The sequence below is a fragment of the Aphanomyces invadans genome (genome assembly GCF_000520115.1).
Source record: "Aphanomyces invadans strain NJM9701 unplaced genomic scaffold supercont1.5, whole genome shotgun sequence".
Taxonomy (NCBI): Eukaryota; Oomycota; class Saprolegniomycetes; order Saprolegniales; family Verrucalvaceae; genus Aphanomyces; species Aphanomyces invadans.
The window spans coordinates 1,344,858-1,357,698 of record NW_008580150.1 but is presented as its reverse complement, the minus strand read 5'-3'; the positions used below and the strand labels follow the sequence as shown (position 1 = coordinate 1,357,698).

General features: G+C 57.8%; 4 protein-coding genes across 4 annotated transcripts; 2 read left to right on the top strand and 2 right to left on the bottom strand.

Annotated features, from left to right (window-relative positions):
- The first annotated feature begins 208 nt into the window (after positions 1-208).
- Positions 209-1,368, top strand: H310_03450 (hypothetical protein). Its single transcript, XM_008867321.1, has 3 exons — positions 209-490; positions 556-821; positions 866-1,368. The coding sequence occupies exons 1-3, from the start codon at positions 223-225 to the stop codon at positions 1,322-1,324; spliced, it is 993 nt and encodes a 330-aa protein (XP_008865543.1). The 5' UTR covers positions 209-222; the 3' UTR covers positions 1,325-1,368.
- Positions 1,369-1,624: 256 nt separating this feature from the next.
- Positions 1,625-3,396, bottom strand: H310_03449 (hypothetical protein). Its single transcript, XM_008867320.1, has one exon. It carries the CDS (start codon positions 3,363-3,365, stop codon positions 1,779-1,781), a length of 1,587 nt encoding a protein of 528 aa, XP_008865542.1. The 5' UTR covers positions 3,366-3,396; the 3' UTR covers positions 1,625-1,778.
- An 817-nt stretch (positions 3,397-4,213) lies between these two features.
- H310_03448 (hypothetical protein) lies at positions 4,214-10,513 on the top strand. Its single transcript, XM_008867319.1, has 26 exons — positions 4,214-4,306; positions 4,355-4,461; positions 4,504-4,642; positions 4,701-4,865; positions 4,916-4,986; positions 5,067-5,117; positions 5,195-5,407; positions 5,458-5,538; positions 5,603-5,845; positions 5,931-6,093; positions 6,153-6,318; positions 6,370-6,505; positions 6,552-6,724; positions 6,773-6,953; positions 7,007-7,143; positions 7,201-7,360; positions 7,403-7,600; positions 7,646-7,763; positions 7,816-8,077; positions 8,125-8,338; positions 8,389-8,475; positions 8,522-8,753; positions 8,801-8,963; positions 9,007-9,313; positions 9,359-9,461; positions 9,502-10,513. The coding sequence occupies exons 1-26, from the start codon at positions 4,252-4,254 to the stop codon at positions 9,855-9,857; spliced, it is 4,281 nt and encodes a 1,426-aa protein (XP_008865541.1). The 5' UTR covers positions 4,214-4,251; the 3' UTR covers positions 9,858-10,513.
- H310_03447 (hypothetical protein) lies at positions 9,865-11,449 on the bottom strand. The gene has a single exon (XM_008867318.1). It carries the CDS (start codon positions 11,368-11,370, stop codon positions 10,039-10,041), a length of 1,332 nt encoding a protein of 443 aa, XP_008865540.1. The 5' UTR covers positions 11,371-11,449; the 3' UTR covers positions 9,865-10,038.
- Positions 11,450-12,841: the final 1,392 nt, after the last annotated feature.

Here is a 12,841-nt window from a genome sequence, read left to right as displayed (position 1 = left end):
GAGGACGTCGACGCAGCTGTACGATGTCGGAAGGGGTGCAGGGACACCGCCACGGCAGTTCTACTCTCGGCATGCTGCCTCCAGCGCAAAACGTTTGCAAGGCGTCCATTGCGATGGCGGCGCTTGAAGCGGGCTACGAATATAAACTTGCTCGTCACTTCTCGTTGACAGTGTTTTTTATACTAATCGCAAGAAGACTATTTACTACATTCCGTCGTCGGCATGTCACGCCTAGACATGAACATGCAAGGTGACAGCATGCAGCCGATGAACGTAGTCAAGGCAGCCCGAGGCGGTAAGTGTGGGGTGAATCATGTCGTCGAGACCAAGCATTTGCTGGTTCGAATCCTCCCGTGTCCGCTCCGGGATGGCAAGTTGCGCCGAATGGTTGTCCCTTGTCGCCCGTGGCACACACTGCCCGGCAATCACGTCGCGATCCGGCTTACAGTCATGCGTTTGGTGGGCTTGGCTGGCGCTCGCTCGTTTACGTGTACGTTCGAGTCCTTCGCACACGCCTTTCGTTGGCTTTGCTCGTCTAACACAAAGTGTTCCCAGCATCGTGCGACGACTCGCCGCACGATTGTTCCAACAGTGTGGGTTTGCCCATGCAGTGCATGGATGCATGCTTCCCATGTCGTCCTGAATGGCAGACACATATAGCTCGCGACAACAGCGACATGAACGAGCGAGACAACGACGCCCCGAGCCCCTTGAGGGGGTTTGTGCTGAAGTTCATTTGTGGCGCAGCAGTTGGCACCGCATCTGCTTACGCCGTTATGAGAGCAGCACTTGTCCTTGAAGGAGTTGTCTTGTGCGTCCACGTACGTTGCTGCCTGCCGAAGCTCGCTTTCACTTGGTGGAATAGGTCGCATCCGTTGTGAGGATCCTTGGGCTGCAGTGGCACATGGTTGAGACCGACTTGACGGTCAAGTACATCGCCGACGATCGCATTCAGTGGCGCAAGCTTCGACACGATGCGATGGAAGCTCTTGGCATGAACGAGTCGTCGAACCTCTTCCGCGCATGTGAAAAAATTCTCGCGCTACACGAGTGGCTCACGGCCAACTGGTATTCCAGTACGTTTGTCCGACATAACCACCAAGGCCCTCCCAACCACCACCTTTTTTCCAGTGGAGTTTGCCGCGGGCGTGATGTTGTCGGACCATTGGATATGATGGTCAACCCTTCGCGGGCCCTCATTTTCAGCAACCCGCCAGCGTTCCATGCCAACGACGCCTTCGTCCTGCAACTGCGTCGACGTGCCGTTAATGCGACCCACAGCAATAGCACGACATGCCCCGTCAACCTCTTGAGAGTCGTTTAGGCCCTAAAATGTGCGCTCAAATTCGAGTCGGCACGTGAACTTGGAAGTGTATTTACGCGTGGTGGTTGGCCACCACGATGCGGACGCCCTGCGATGGCATGCTGTATCCAATGTGTTTGGAGTGCTTCGGTGTCGTTGGAGACTGATGGTGTTTGAAGCACTCGTTATCCGGATAGGTGACCATTTAGTAATATTGAAAAGTTTTGGTGACCGTTTTGCAACACTAGTAACGATTTAGTAACAAAGTCCACTTATAGGGTACCATTTAGCGACAGCCCCGTACTGCTAAACGACTCGACGCCTCGCACTCGAATTTAATGACTCGCATGCGCTCAAACACGTGAGCGACCAATAGTCCTGCAGCTCAATGTGTCGTTGGCTGTCAAGGAGATGGCGCGTCGTATGGGAAATGGTCTCTTGAAATAAAATCTACACGCACGAAAATGCCTTCGTCTTACTTGAGAGGCTTGCGAGCCATGAAGAAGTACGACGGCGTAAAGATGTTGGCGCGGCCAGCTTCGACGATGTCGTCGGCCGTCTTGTTCAACATCAAACTGACCTTGACCGTGCCCTTTGGGGCAATCTTGAGCGTCTCCAAGATCGTGACGAGGATGTGCGTGCACTGGCGACCAAACCACGTCATACGGAAGCCCTGGAGGGTCCACTTGCCTTCGAGCGTCTCGTACCACGGGATCTCGTGCGGGTCGCGGTAGTTGTCTTGGAGGCTGTAGTGTGTGACAACTTCGAGACCGGCGTCGGTGAGGGCCTTGGCAATCTGCTGGGGGGTTTCCAACGTCGGGAGTCCGTTGCCCACTTCGATGCCTTCCTTCAACGCGATGTGATGCATGTTCTTGGGGTCGTAATCGTTGAGCACAGCCCAATCGAGGCCGACAAACGTGCCACCGGGTTTGAGGACGCGCGCCGCCTCCGAAAAGCACGCCTTCTTGTCCGGGGCGTGGCACACGGACTCAATTGCGTAGATTGCGTCAAATGTGTTCGCTTCAAACGGCATGTCCATAAAGTTGCCTTGCTGGACATGGCATCGCGAGTCCAGTCCGCATTGCTTGTTGTTGCGGTTCGCGACTCGCACTTGGTACTCGTTGATGGTGAGGCCCTTGATCTTGGCGCCAGAGAAGCGAGCGATGTTGCGCATGGGGCCACCGATGCCACACCCCATATCCAAGCAGTAGCTGTCCTTGCTCAGTCCCAACTTGGCGGCCAAGAAGTATTCTACTCGCTTGATCGACTCGGAGAACGTCTCTCCCTTGAAGCGGTTGGCAAAGTGGAACGATTGACCCCATCCGTACTCGTAGAAGTCAGTGACCAAGTCATAGAAGCTATCGACCATCAATTGGTACTCGCTCTGGCGCAGCTTGATACTTTCGTCGGTAGAGATCGCACCAGCTTCCTTACGGGCGCCCGTGAACAGCTTGTCGTATTGCTCAAAGCGCGAGTTCACGGCATCACGGCCCAACACAGAGTCCGGGTTGGACAAAAGGCGGGTGGATCCGAGGAGGGTCGTGGCAAAGTCCGACCCGTCCCGCTTGGTTTCGGTGTTGGCAACGGATTTGGCGGTTTGGAACAAAGCGGACGCAAACACAACGAGGGAGGCGGCAACCGCGCCCTTTGTGGTGGTAGAGGTTTCGATTTGCAGCACAAACAACGACGACGCAAACAACGCGATCGCGGACGCCGCGACCGAGTAAAAAACAGCCTTGGATTCGGCGCGGATCGCAGACACTGAGAATGCGACCAAGAGGAAGGACAGGGACGAGAAAAACGACAAGACGATCGTCAAGTCATGGGGAGCCGAAGTTTTTTGGTGCACCGTGGCCATGCGGATCGATGTCAGCACAAACACGGTGGCAACTGCCCAGTTGAACACTTGGCCGATAGGGAGCGAGCTCCCCGGAATAAACATGTTGAGCGCCGCCTTCGAGTGCAGGACGAGGGCCACACCGAAGAGACCCGCGGCCGCGCCGGCCGCAGGCCACACGCCTTCCTTGTTTTGCTCGAGGAACAGCTTCAGGCCGTCCATCATGTTTCCTTTGTCGACCAGAGAATTGGGGAATGGCAAAATTCGAAGGATGGGTCCTCGACAAGTCGTACACAGACGTCGTTCGATGGAATCAGTACGTACATTGTACAATGATCCAGCACTATAGTGAGGCGAGCGTACATTGTTCGTGTGACCATGCGACCAATGTACGAATTGAAGCAAACGCAGTGATTACTTTGCGATTACATTTGGCCGAGTGGAGATAAACTACGTTTAAACGTGGTGCGATAAACAAGGGTGGACCACAGCGGACGGCTATTGCCCATGCGGATACCTTTCCCCTTTTCAGCGTCGTCAAATCATCAGCGCCGAGGTGTCCAACGCGATGTCGATCCTTTTGTATCGTGGAGCGTGGCCTTCTTTGCGGGCACAGGCCTGCCCCATTCCGAGGTTCTTCTAAAAAACGTTAAATCCGTTTAAACAATCTAGAAATATCCATGGCAGTATATCTCGCCCAGTCGAATGTTCAACTTGCATTGTGGCGGAGGCAGGTCAGCCCCTTTACGGGCGACTCGAGTGTATGCTCGGGGCGTCTGCGATGGATACCTCGATGGCACGGACTTGAGGCGGCGCTATCGTCTACCCTCGAACACACGCGAAGGGGGTAGGCAATACATTTGGTACGATTGGGGGTGAATTATATGTTGCACATCCTCGGGCGGGCTGATGGGTACCACAACGCATGCACAAGGACAAACAACGTGCAGGCAGCCACTTGGAGTTATGGAGCTAGCGGGGGGGCGTAGCAAGGGGTGGCGATAGCGCAAGTCGGCGCTGGCCTTACCTGGACAGCGATCTTACGACGAAACCACATGAAACAGTTCTGAAACGGTGAACCTGAACGGAGCGACATACCAGCGGCGGGGCCATGGCGGCGGCATCAATGCGCAAAACCTTGTTTCGGAACAAAGCTGCAGCCTCGAGTACATGTGATGCCTGGCATTGGCATGGCCTAAGTCTCCTTGCCGTAGATGTAATCTTTGTTAACGGGATCCCGCTCAGCAAGGACATCTTGGAGGACCCGAGCAACAACGACGCCCCCGTCCAAGAGCACGAAGCGTTCTTGGACGCGGCAGAGGTTGATTCCCGTCGTCTGGTGTTAGGTGCCCATTCTCTCTAGATGTTCAAAAAGTACGACCGCGACAAGTCGGGCGGGATCGACATGGCCGAGTTCATGGTGTTACTCCAAGATTTGAACTTTGACATCCCCGACGGGAAAGCCGTTGTGTACTTTCGAAAGTGCGACGTGGCGCAAAAGGGTACTTTGCCATTCCCTGGTTGACCGTGGTTGATGGCGGCGGTGTGTGTGGTGGCCAGGATACATCACGTTCGACGAGTTTCGCGTCGCGCTGTTCACGTGCGACCCGTCCAATCCGGCGCGGACGGGCGGCTTCTGCCCCGGCAAAGCCCTCACGCCCAAAGATATCTTCACCATGTTTGACGCCGACGATTCCGGCGAGATCGGGCGCGACGAGTTCGAGCGTACGCCGTTCCGTCGATTCGTCGACACCTCAATCGTTGGGGCGCATTAGGTGTGCTCAAATTTCTCTCCATCAAAATGCCCCTCGACAAAATGGAGTCCATCTTTTCCCAGCACGAAAACGTACGCCACACGACGGCTTTCCCCCCTCTGCAGTCCAACCGGGCTGGGGGACGTGATTGCATTTTTCACCTTGCTGGTAGCCTGACTCGGAAGCCCTCGACTACAAATCGTTTCGCACGATTTGGCTCACGGTACGATACCACGACCCCCCCGTCCCTGTGTTCGGAAAAGTTTCTCGGTCGTATCGACGGATGTGTGATTGACATAGTTGGTGGACGTGCGCAAGGAGCTCCAGCTCCGCAACATTCCACATAACAAACTCTTGCCCAAGTCTGTGCTAGCCAAGAAGCTCGAGGGAATTCTGGACAAGGAAGATGCGCAAGAGCAGTACACGATCGACGAAGCCAAGTGGAATATTCAGTGGGAACAAATACGCAGCGACCGCGACCAGCTCGTGCGAAAGGCCAAGCGATTTGCCAACGTAATCGAACATGCTGCTCTGTCAAGAGCCACCTCTCACGATAGCCGTAGTACATCCTTGGCGACACCCTCGACGCGGCGGGCCAGGTATATGTCTTTGGTCGTGGTTCGTTCAACCGGTTCGACGGAGCAGTAAGCCGGTCAACCTGTTTACTGCGTTGGTTGGGTGACACATTCGTGCGGTCGTGCATTGTAGCCAGCTACCAAGGACTTTGTCGAGTGCCCATACTTTGAAAAGTTGCTGGCGCTGTGGACCGCCCGCGTGCGCGGTGCCGACGAGTGGTCGCCGCTTGTCGCCTCCCATCCATCGACGAAATCGGCCGGATGGGAATCCGCTGCCAAGAAACAAGAGCAGGAACTGCAGGCGAAACTGGCCGCCGTTGCAGCGAAGAAGCTCGATGCGGTCGAGACACAGCAGCTATCGTTTCAAAATCGCATGGTATGCAACAGGCATCTGCACCGGTGTGCACGACATGGCAGGCCATCCTTCACGAGCGAGAGCAGGCTAACGGACTCCCACGTAGGTGGCCGTCAACACGGCTTGGCTGTGGGGGCGCCGCATCAAGCATGTCAGTTGCGGCAGTACCGTGGCGTATGCACTTACAGACACTGGCGAATTGTACTGTTGGGGCGGATCCCAGCGTCGATGGAACTATTTGTACGAGCCCAACGACGAGACCGTGCCATGTACGACCAAAACGTCCACGGCTACGTGCAAAAATTGGTCTGAAATTGCCGTGTTGTAGTGGCCAACCGACCGTTCACAGCGCGAACAGAGCAACTGAAGCTCGTGGCGCCAGCGCAAGTTCGCCGGGACGCCCACATGCACGAGCAAAACTACGTTCGCAATATGTTTCGGGCAAATGCGCCCCCTGCTCCGCCCGTCGTATCCCCCGACCAGCAGCGCAAAGGGTACCACGTGCCCAGAGGGTGGGCAGGATGACTGTGTTGTGCCGTGCTTAGGGCGGTCGCCATCGTCGAGTACTTCAACTTGGGACAGACTATGCCGCCCGATGTTCGGGCAGCTCTGCCCCTCGACAAGTTGCAAGAAATCATCGAGTTCGACTTGTCCGCCGATTTGGCCGCCAACGCCATGCGTGTACGTGCAGTGTGCCTACGACGCATTGATAACGTTGGGACGGCAGCTTCGCGGGTTGGCGGTCCACGATGCCGGCAAACAAGCGATCGTGGACGACTTGTCCAAGGTGTTGGCGCTCGAGATTGAGTGCATGGGTGCTCCCTTCCACGACCGCATGAAGCGGCTTGACTTGAAATATAAACAAGCTCTCCATAACAACAATGCGAAGCTTGTGGCCGAGTGCGTTGCTCGGCACACTTGGCAGCAACGATGAACTCGTTTGCCTAGATTGCTGAAGCGAGGGGCGACAACGTGGAGGGGCATGCGGAAACTCCATCACGCCATCGACGACGTCGTGAAGGCCGAGTTCCAGGCAAAACAAGACAATTGGAACGCCAAGCGCGACGAAATTCGCCGGGTGCGGCTGAAACAAGACCGAATCGGACGAGAAAATGCCGAACCCGCGTCGGTACAAACACGTTGCGGCCACATCTCCGTTCCATGCAGCATTCGATCGCATAGACGAACCCGGCACTTCGAACGATCGAAGTCAGCGGACTGACGAGTCGAGGACCACCTCAAAAGCAATTCCACGGCGGCCATGCCTTGCAAGAAATCTCCGTCGGAGCTAAGCACGCGCTCGCCGTTCACGCATCGGGGTGCAAACCGTTGCATGACATCCAACCACTGGTTCTTCTCATCCATGTTGCGGACAGGAAAATTTACGGCTGGGGCTTCGGCACGTTCGGACGACTCGGGACCGGCGTCCACGCAGATTTACCTGTCCCGCAGCCCATGGCTCAGCTGGACAGCATGCGTTTCCGATCGGTTGCAGCAGGTTATTCCCACAGTTTGGCACTGCGCAACGATGGACAGGTGCGTCGTCGTCCTGGGTATTGAAGGTACACATCGGAGTAGGTCTTTGTGTGGGGCTCGGCCGCGACGGGGAAATTGGGGTTGGAGCCAGATGTGCCGCTACGACCACGCACGACGCCTGTCGGCCACCGACACATGTCCAAGCAGCCGGCTTCCTCTCTTCTATCGACGAACGGCGTCGACCTGGACATAACGGACTGCTTTACAATCATGCCATTGCCTCTGTCGCTTCCAGCAGCGGTAGGCCCTGCTTGGACATTCTTCCTTTGTGATGATGGAATCTAGGTACGAAAGATCGCGTGCGGGCCGTCCCATTCGGCCGCGGTCACGGCAAATGGCGAATTATTTGTCTGGGGAAGCGGCGACGGTGGCCGATTGGGGCTGGGCGACGGTCGCATCATGGGTACATCTTCGTTGCATCCAACACGACGTGGATTCATGCAATCGATGCGCAGACACGGACAATGAGCTCAAAGGCGGACTCCTCGGGGTCCTTACAGCACCAACGCTCGTGACGAGCTTAACGGGACAGTTTATCGTCGACGTGAGCTGCGGGGTGTCGCACACCGCCGCTCTCACGGCAATCGAAGCGGACATGGCACGTGGATCGAAGGGTGGCCACTTGTACGTCTGCGGCAGTGCGCATGCGCTCGGCAAGTTTTGCCCGGTATTCGTGGCCCTCCCCCAATTGAAGGGGGTGCCCATCTCGAACGTCAGGTGGGTTCTTCGATTCGCTCTGTACGCGGCACATCATTGTCCTGCAGCTGCGGCAACGCGCATACGGCGGCGGTCAGCACGGACGGTGAAATCTACACGTGGGGAAACAATACGGGCGGCTGCACGGGCCACACACTCGTCCATCGGTATGTCAAGGCCCCGACAAAGCTCCATTGTATGTACCAAATGCCGGAAAACATGGCGCGCCATACCAAGTACACGGTCGCCGCGGTGCAGAGCAGCGTAAATTCCGGGTATTCGGTACGACGGCATTCGACCACACGCACGGGCAGACGATGCTCATGGTGCAGGCGGCGATGGCGTTGGACGGCAACACGGACGGCCAGTTTGAAAGCTCGTGCAGCCAAACGTTTTGCGAGATCTGTCCATTCTGGCAGGTGGGGCAGCACGCTGCTCGACCCAACACTGACGGCGACGATGCAGGTGGATTTGGGTGTCCATTGCCGCGTCGACACGATTCGCGTGTGGAATCGGACCGGGGCGGACGGTCAGCGCCTGTTTCCATGCTGTGTCATGGTGAGCGAGTCGCCGTTCGAACCAGAGAGCGGCAAGTTCATGCTGCGGACGTGCAAAGCGCAAAGTGTGTGGACCAAATTCGGCGACGACTGTGCAGCCCAGAATCCTCTTGTGTGGCACGCCCCGGAAGGGACGCTCGGTACGTTGCTCGTCCAAGGCACACCACGACATGGGATGCGATCGCAGGTCGATTCGTTCGAGTTCAAGTCGAGGCCACGACAACATTGAGTCTCGCTCAAGTCGAAGTGCTCGGAGTCGAAGCGTCCAAGTGTGTGGGGCCCAAAGCCAGCTCCGTCGCGTGCGGCGACGATGTCACGATGGTGGTGTGTCGTCCAAATGTGGTGCAGAGGTGAGGCCGCCGGTCGTCATCCATGCCCAACGACGGGACGTAGTGAAATCGACAAAAAGTTCCTGCGCGCGCTGTGCGCCGACATCGACCACCTGGACGTGCTCAAAGAGTACCTCGCGTTTGCACCGTCCGTTCAAAAGTTTGCAGGCGACGTCCGGCCCCACATCACGCCGTGCCTCCTCTGCACGGCGCAGTACACGTGCCCGATCTGCGTCTTGTTCAAACAGATTCCGTCCACGTCGTTGCCGCCCGACGTCCGGGCCACGACGTCGTTGGATACATTCAGCGACATGCTGCTGTCCCATCGACCGCCTCGGACGTTTGCCACGTCGGCGGCGACCGTCATGATGGTTGGTGCACCCCTCTTGTCCGCCGGCATCTCAACTGTCGTGCAGACAGATGATGCCAACCGATTGCTCCAAATCGCTGTAGACGATGAAAAACCAGAGTCCGACTTGGCCAAGGCCCAAGACGCCGTGTTCGCGACCGTGCATAAAGGTGCCGTGGATGTCGTTGCTGTCGATGACGTGCCCGCTAGCGGTGACGACGACGGCGCATCTCGTACAATCCAACTCGACCGCCGTGCAAAAGATCCACGCCGCCGCGGCCGACCACCTCCAGAAACTCCAAGACCAAGCGCGCCCGATGTCCCGGTCGTTCCTTCGTAACGCCATGGCATCGTCCAAAGAGACATGGCAAAAGTACACGTCTGGCAAACCACCGCGCGAGAAATACACACCCTCTGGCCAAGGTGGCAACGCCGACGTCATTCGGGTGCAGCCAAAATCGGCATCCCGCCCACCACTCGACGACGACACAGCGCCCCTCAACAAGCCACGGACGCGCCACGCAGCGACCAGTCGGCTCCTCAACGGACGACCGGTCGCTGAATGACGACACGTTGCTAGAACCCGACACATGGATTAAGTTATCACGGCCCTCGACCTACGTCAATAGGTAGCTGGCGGCGCCGCGATCGAGACCGCGAGCCACTGGTCGGCTGCCGACCGGAGGGCAGTTGCTAGTTGATGTCGTTCGTGCGCAGCGGTCCAACTTTGTCGTGGACGCGTCTGAATCAGCGAGACACAGTCGCGCGCAGCATCCGCGACGTTTGCATGACGCGTTCCCACAGCTCGAGCAATATTTCGTTGGGGTCCGTCGTTACCTCGTGCAGATCCATGGCGGAGGTCGGAAGCAGCGGCTTTGTAGAAGAGATCACGACGTCTTCGTCGATTGTTACAATCGGTGCCGTGTGGCGACGTCCGCGGTTTGTGTGGTGGACTTGGCTGAATTCGGCACATCTTCGCTCGATGTGCATGCCAAGGCTGGTCACGAGGGTTTGAAGGGCTTTGAGTTGCGCAGCGGACGGGGCCACCGACAGAGGCTCGTGGCGTGCAATGTCAATCGTCCCGATGCATTCCTTATGCAGCGACGACGACACAAATACTGGCACTGACACATACGCCGACGCGTTGTGCTCGACGGCGAGAGGATGCGCTCGGAATCGCGCGTCGTTGGACGTGTCGAGGACAACGAGAGGCGTCGGATGCAGGATGCCGTGGGTGCAAGCCGCCTCCTCCCGCACAGTCTTGTCCGCCATGTCAAACACGGCGCTGTACCCGGTGCATGCCAGGTTGTACACAACGTGTTCAAACACGATGTGCATGGAACCGATAGGGGCGTTGCCAAGCACGCGCATGGCGTCCTGGACGTGCTTGGCGATGACTTGGTCGTGTTGGAGCACGTGGATGTGGGCCTCCATGTCGAGGCGGTCGAGGCAGTCGAGGCGCGATGCGTCCGAAGCCGGCCGCGGCGCTTTCGGAAACGGATGGATCCAGTCAAAGTCGAGGTCGGGCGAATCGTACGACCGACTTGAGAGCTTGTGTGAGCACCGAAACAGATCGTCTGGGTCGTTCAAAATCTTGGCCGAGACGCGGAGACCGCCGTCCTCCAAGAACGAATCGACCCTCGACTCGCCGTACTGACTGCCTCGCAACGTGTCTGTGTAGTAGTACGTTGCCTGGTCCCCGTCCGAGTCGTTGGTTGTCGTCGGGGTCAGCGGCGCGAATTTGTCGAGGTGGCTGGGGTCCGTTCCCGTCGGAATGGGCAAGAAGCATGTCGACTCCTCCGTGACGTCGAGGATAGGGACGGCTTGCTCGACAGGATCCGGGTCGTCGTTGTTGTTGACGTGGTGACGTGTCTGCGCTCGAGTCTGCGCATCGACCACGCACTTCCAGCACACCCGCTTGGTCCACGTCACTTTGACGGTACAGTCGCGGCAAATGACTCGTTCGCACGTCGTGCACCGATACTTCCAATGAAACGCGTCAAACGGGCGAACACAGCTCGCACACGACTTGGCGAGGCGGCGTTTTTTGCCGCTGCTGTCGGACCGACGTCGTAGCATCGTCCTGGCAATCGATTTCAAAATGAAGAGCCCACAACAAGCGCGAGAGCCCAGAGAGCCACTTCATCGCGACGAGGCCACCACCCAAACTGGAAACTGGCTCATTCACGCACCCACTCTTGACCATCAACGCCATTGTATCCAATCAATTGCGCGGATTCGGCCGGCCGCCTTTCTCACGGTCGCCGTCGGGCTGTTCGAACCGCGGGTGCAATGGAGTCCGCGCGCCGCGTCGCCCGCAGCGACGTCGACAGCCCCTAGACGCACACGGTGGCCACGCCCCTGCATGCGTTCCAGGCGCCGTGTCCGCACATGGCTCAGCGCCACGCGGCTGCTGCAACATGTCCGACGTGTGCATGTTGGCTCTCGTCGACGACGTGACTCGGCAGGCTGGCTAGTCGCTGGAAGAAATGCACGACCTGCTCCTCTGTCTGGTATCGGACGGAATCGCCCCCCAAATTCGCGCATTGTGTCACCGGAATATACGTTAAACTGATCCGAATCCACGAATCCATCGGTTGTGTGCCTCTTTGCACCCACACCGAGCGCCTGCATGCGGTCCACGGGCTGAACTATCCAGACACCGACGTTCAACAATCCACTGCACACGCCGAGGGGGTCGGCAGCAGCATTCTTCTGGTGCCCCACCTCTGCACTCGCGTCTCGAATGGCATCGTCGCCAAGTGAGGGGGGGATGGCCCGCGACAACCGATGGCGACGCATTCGACGACGATTCCTCTCGGAGCTGAAATATGACCCAGCAAGTTGAACGGAACCGGGTCGACCCCAACCAAAGCTCGTGTCGGGATGACTCAACGCTTGCATCCAATGTCCACCCGGCGCAATACGTGGGACGAGAGCGAGTAGATCGTTGATGCCGATGGCGGTGGGCTTGTTTTGGTACGCCGTCCCAGTTTGCCGAACGGCGTAGGGATGTCCTGACAGGGCTGCATCGAGGGGGAGGGGAGTGCATGATGATTTGTGTGCGTTCAAGTCGAGCTGGGTGGAAGGAACGGTAGCCGTTCGTTGGGCTCTGCACCAGGTTCGCGCGTGCCGTGCAGTCGAACGTTGACAAACTGCCTTTCAAACCACACCGCACCACGACGGAGTTGTTTGGACGAGTTGGTTCGCCTTTTGCTGTGGAGTTTGTCGACCCCAACGCGCGTTGCAACAGCCCTCGACTGTGCCGTCCACGTGGGGGGGGGTTGTCCAATCACTCCAGCGAGTTCGTGCCAACCCATCGGTTGGTGTGTTGAGGCATTGCTTTGGTCGGGTCTGGCCCATGGAGGAGGAGGATCGACGAACGAGTCAGAACGACGCCACCGCCGCGCGAGTTGTCCAGAGCATTCCATGGTCAACATGGCCCCTTCCCAGCCCATAGACGCCCTGAGGGGGCGACACGAGAGGTGGCGAGCACTGTTTTCCGTATGTGGTGCGCGCGCCATGCATCATGTCATGCCCTCGCGCAGCA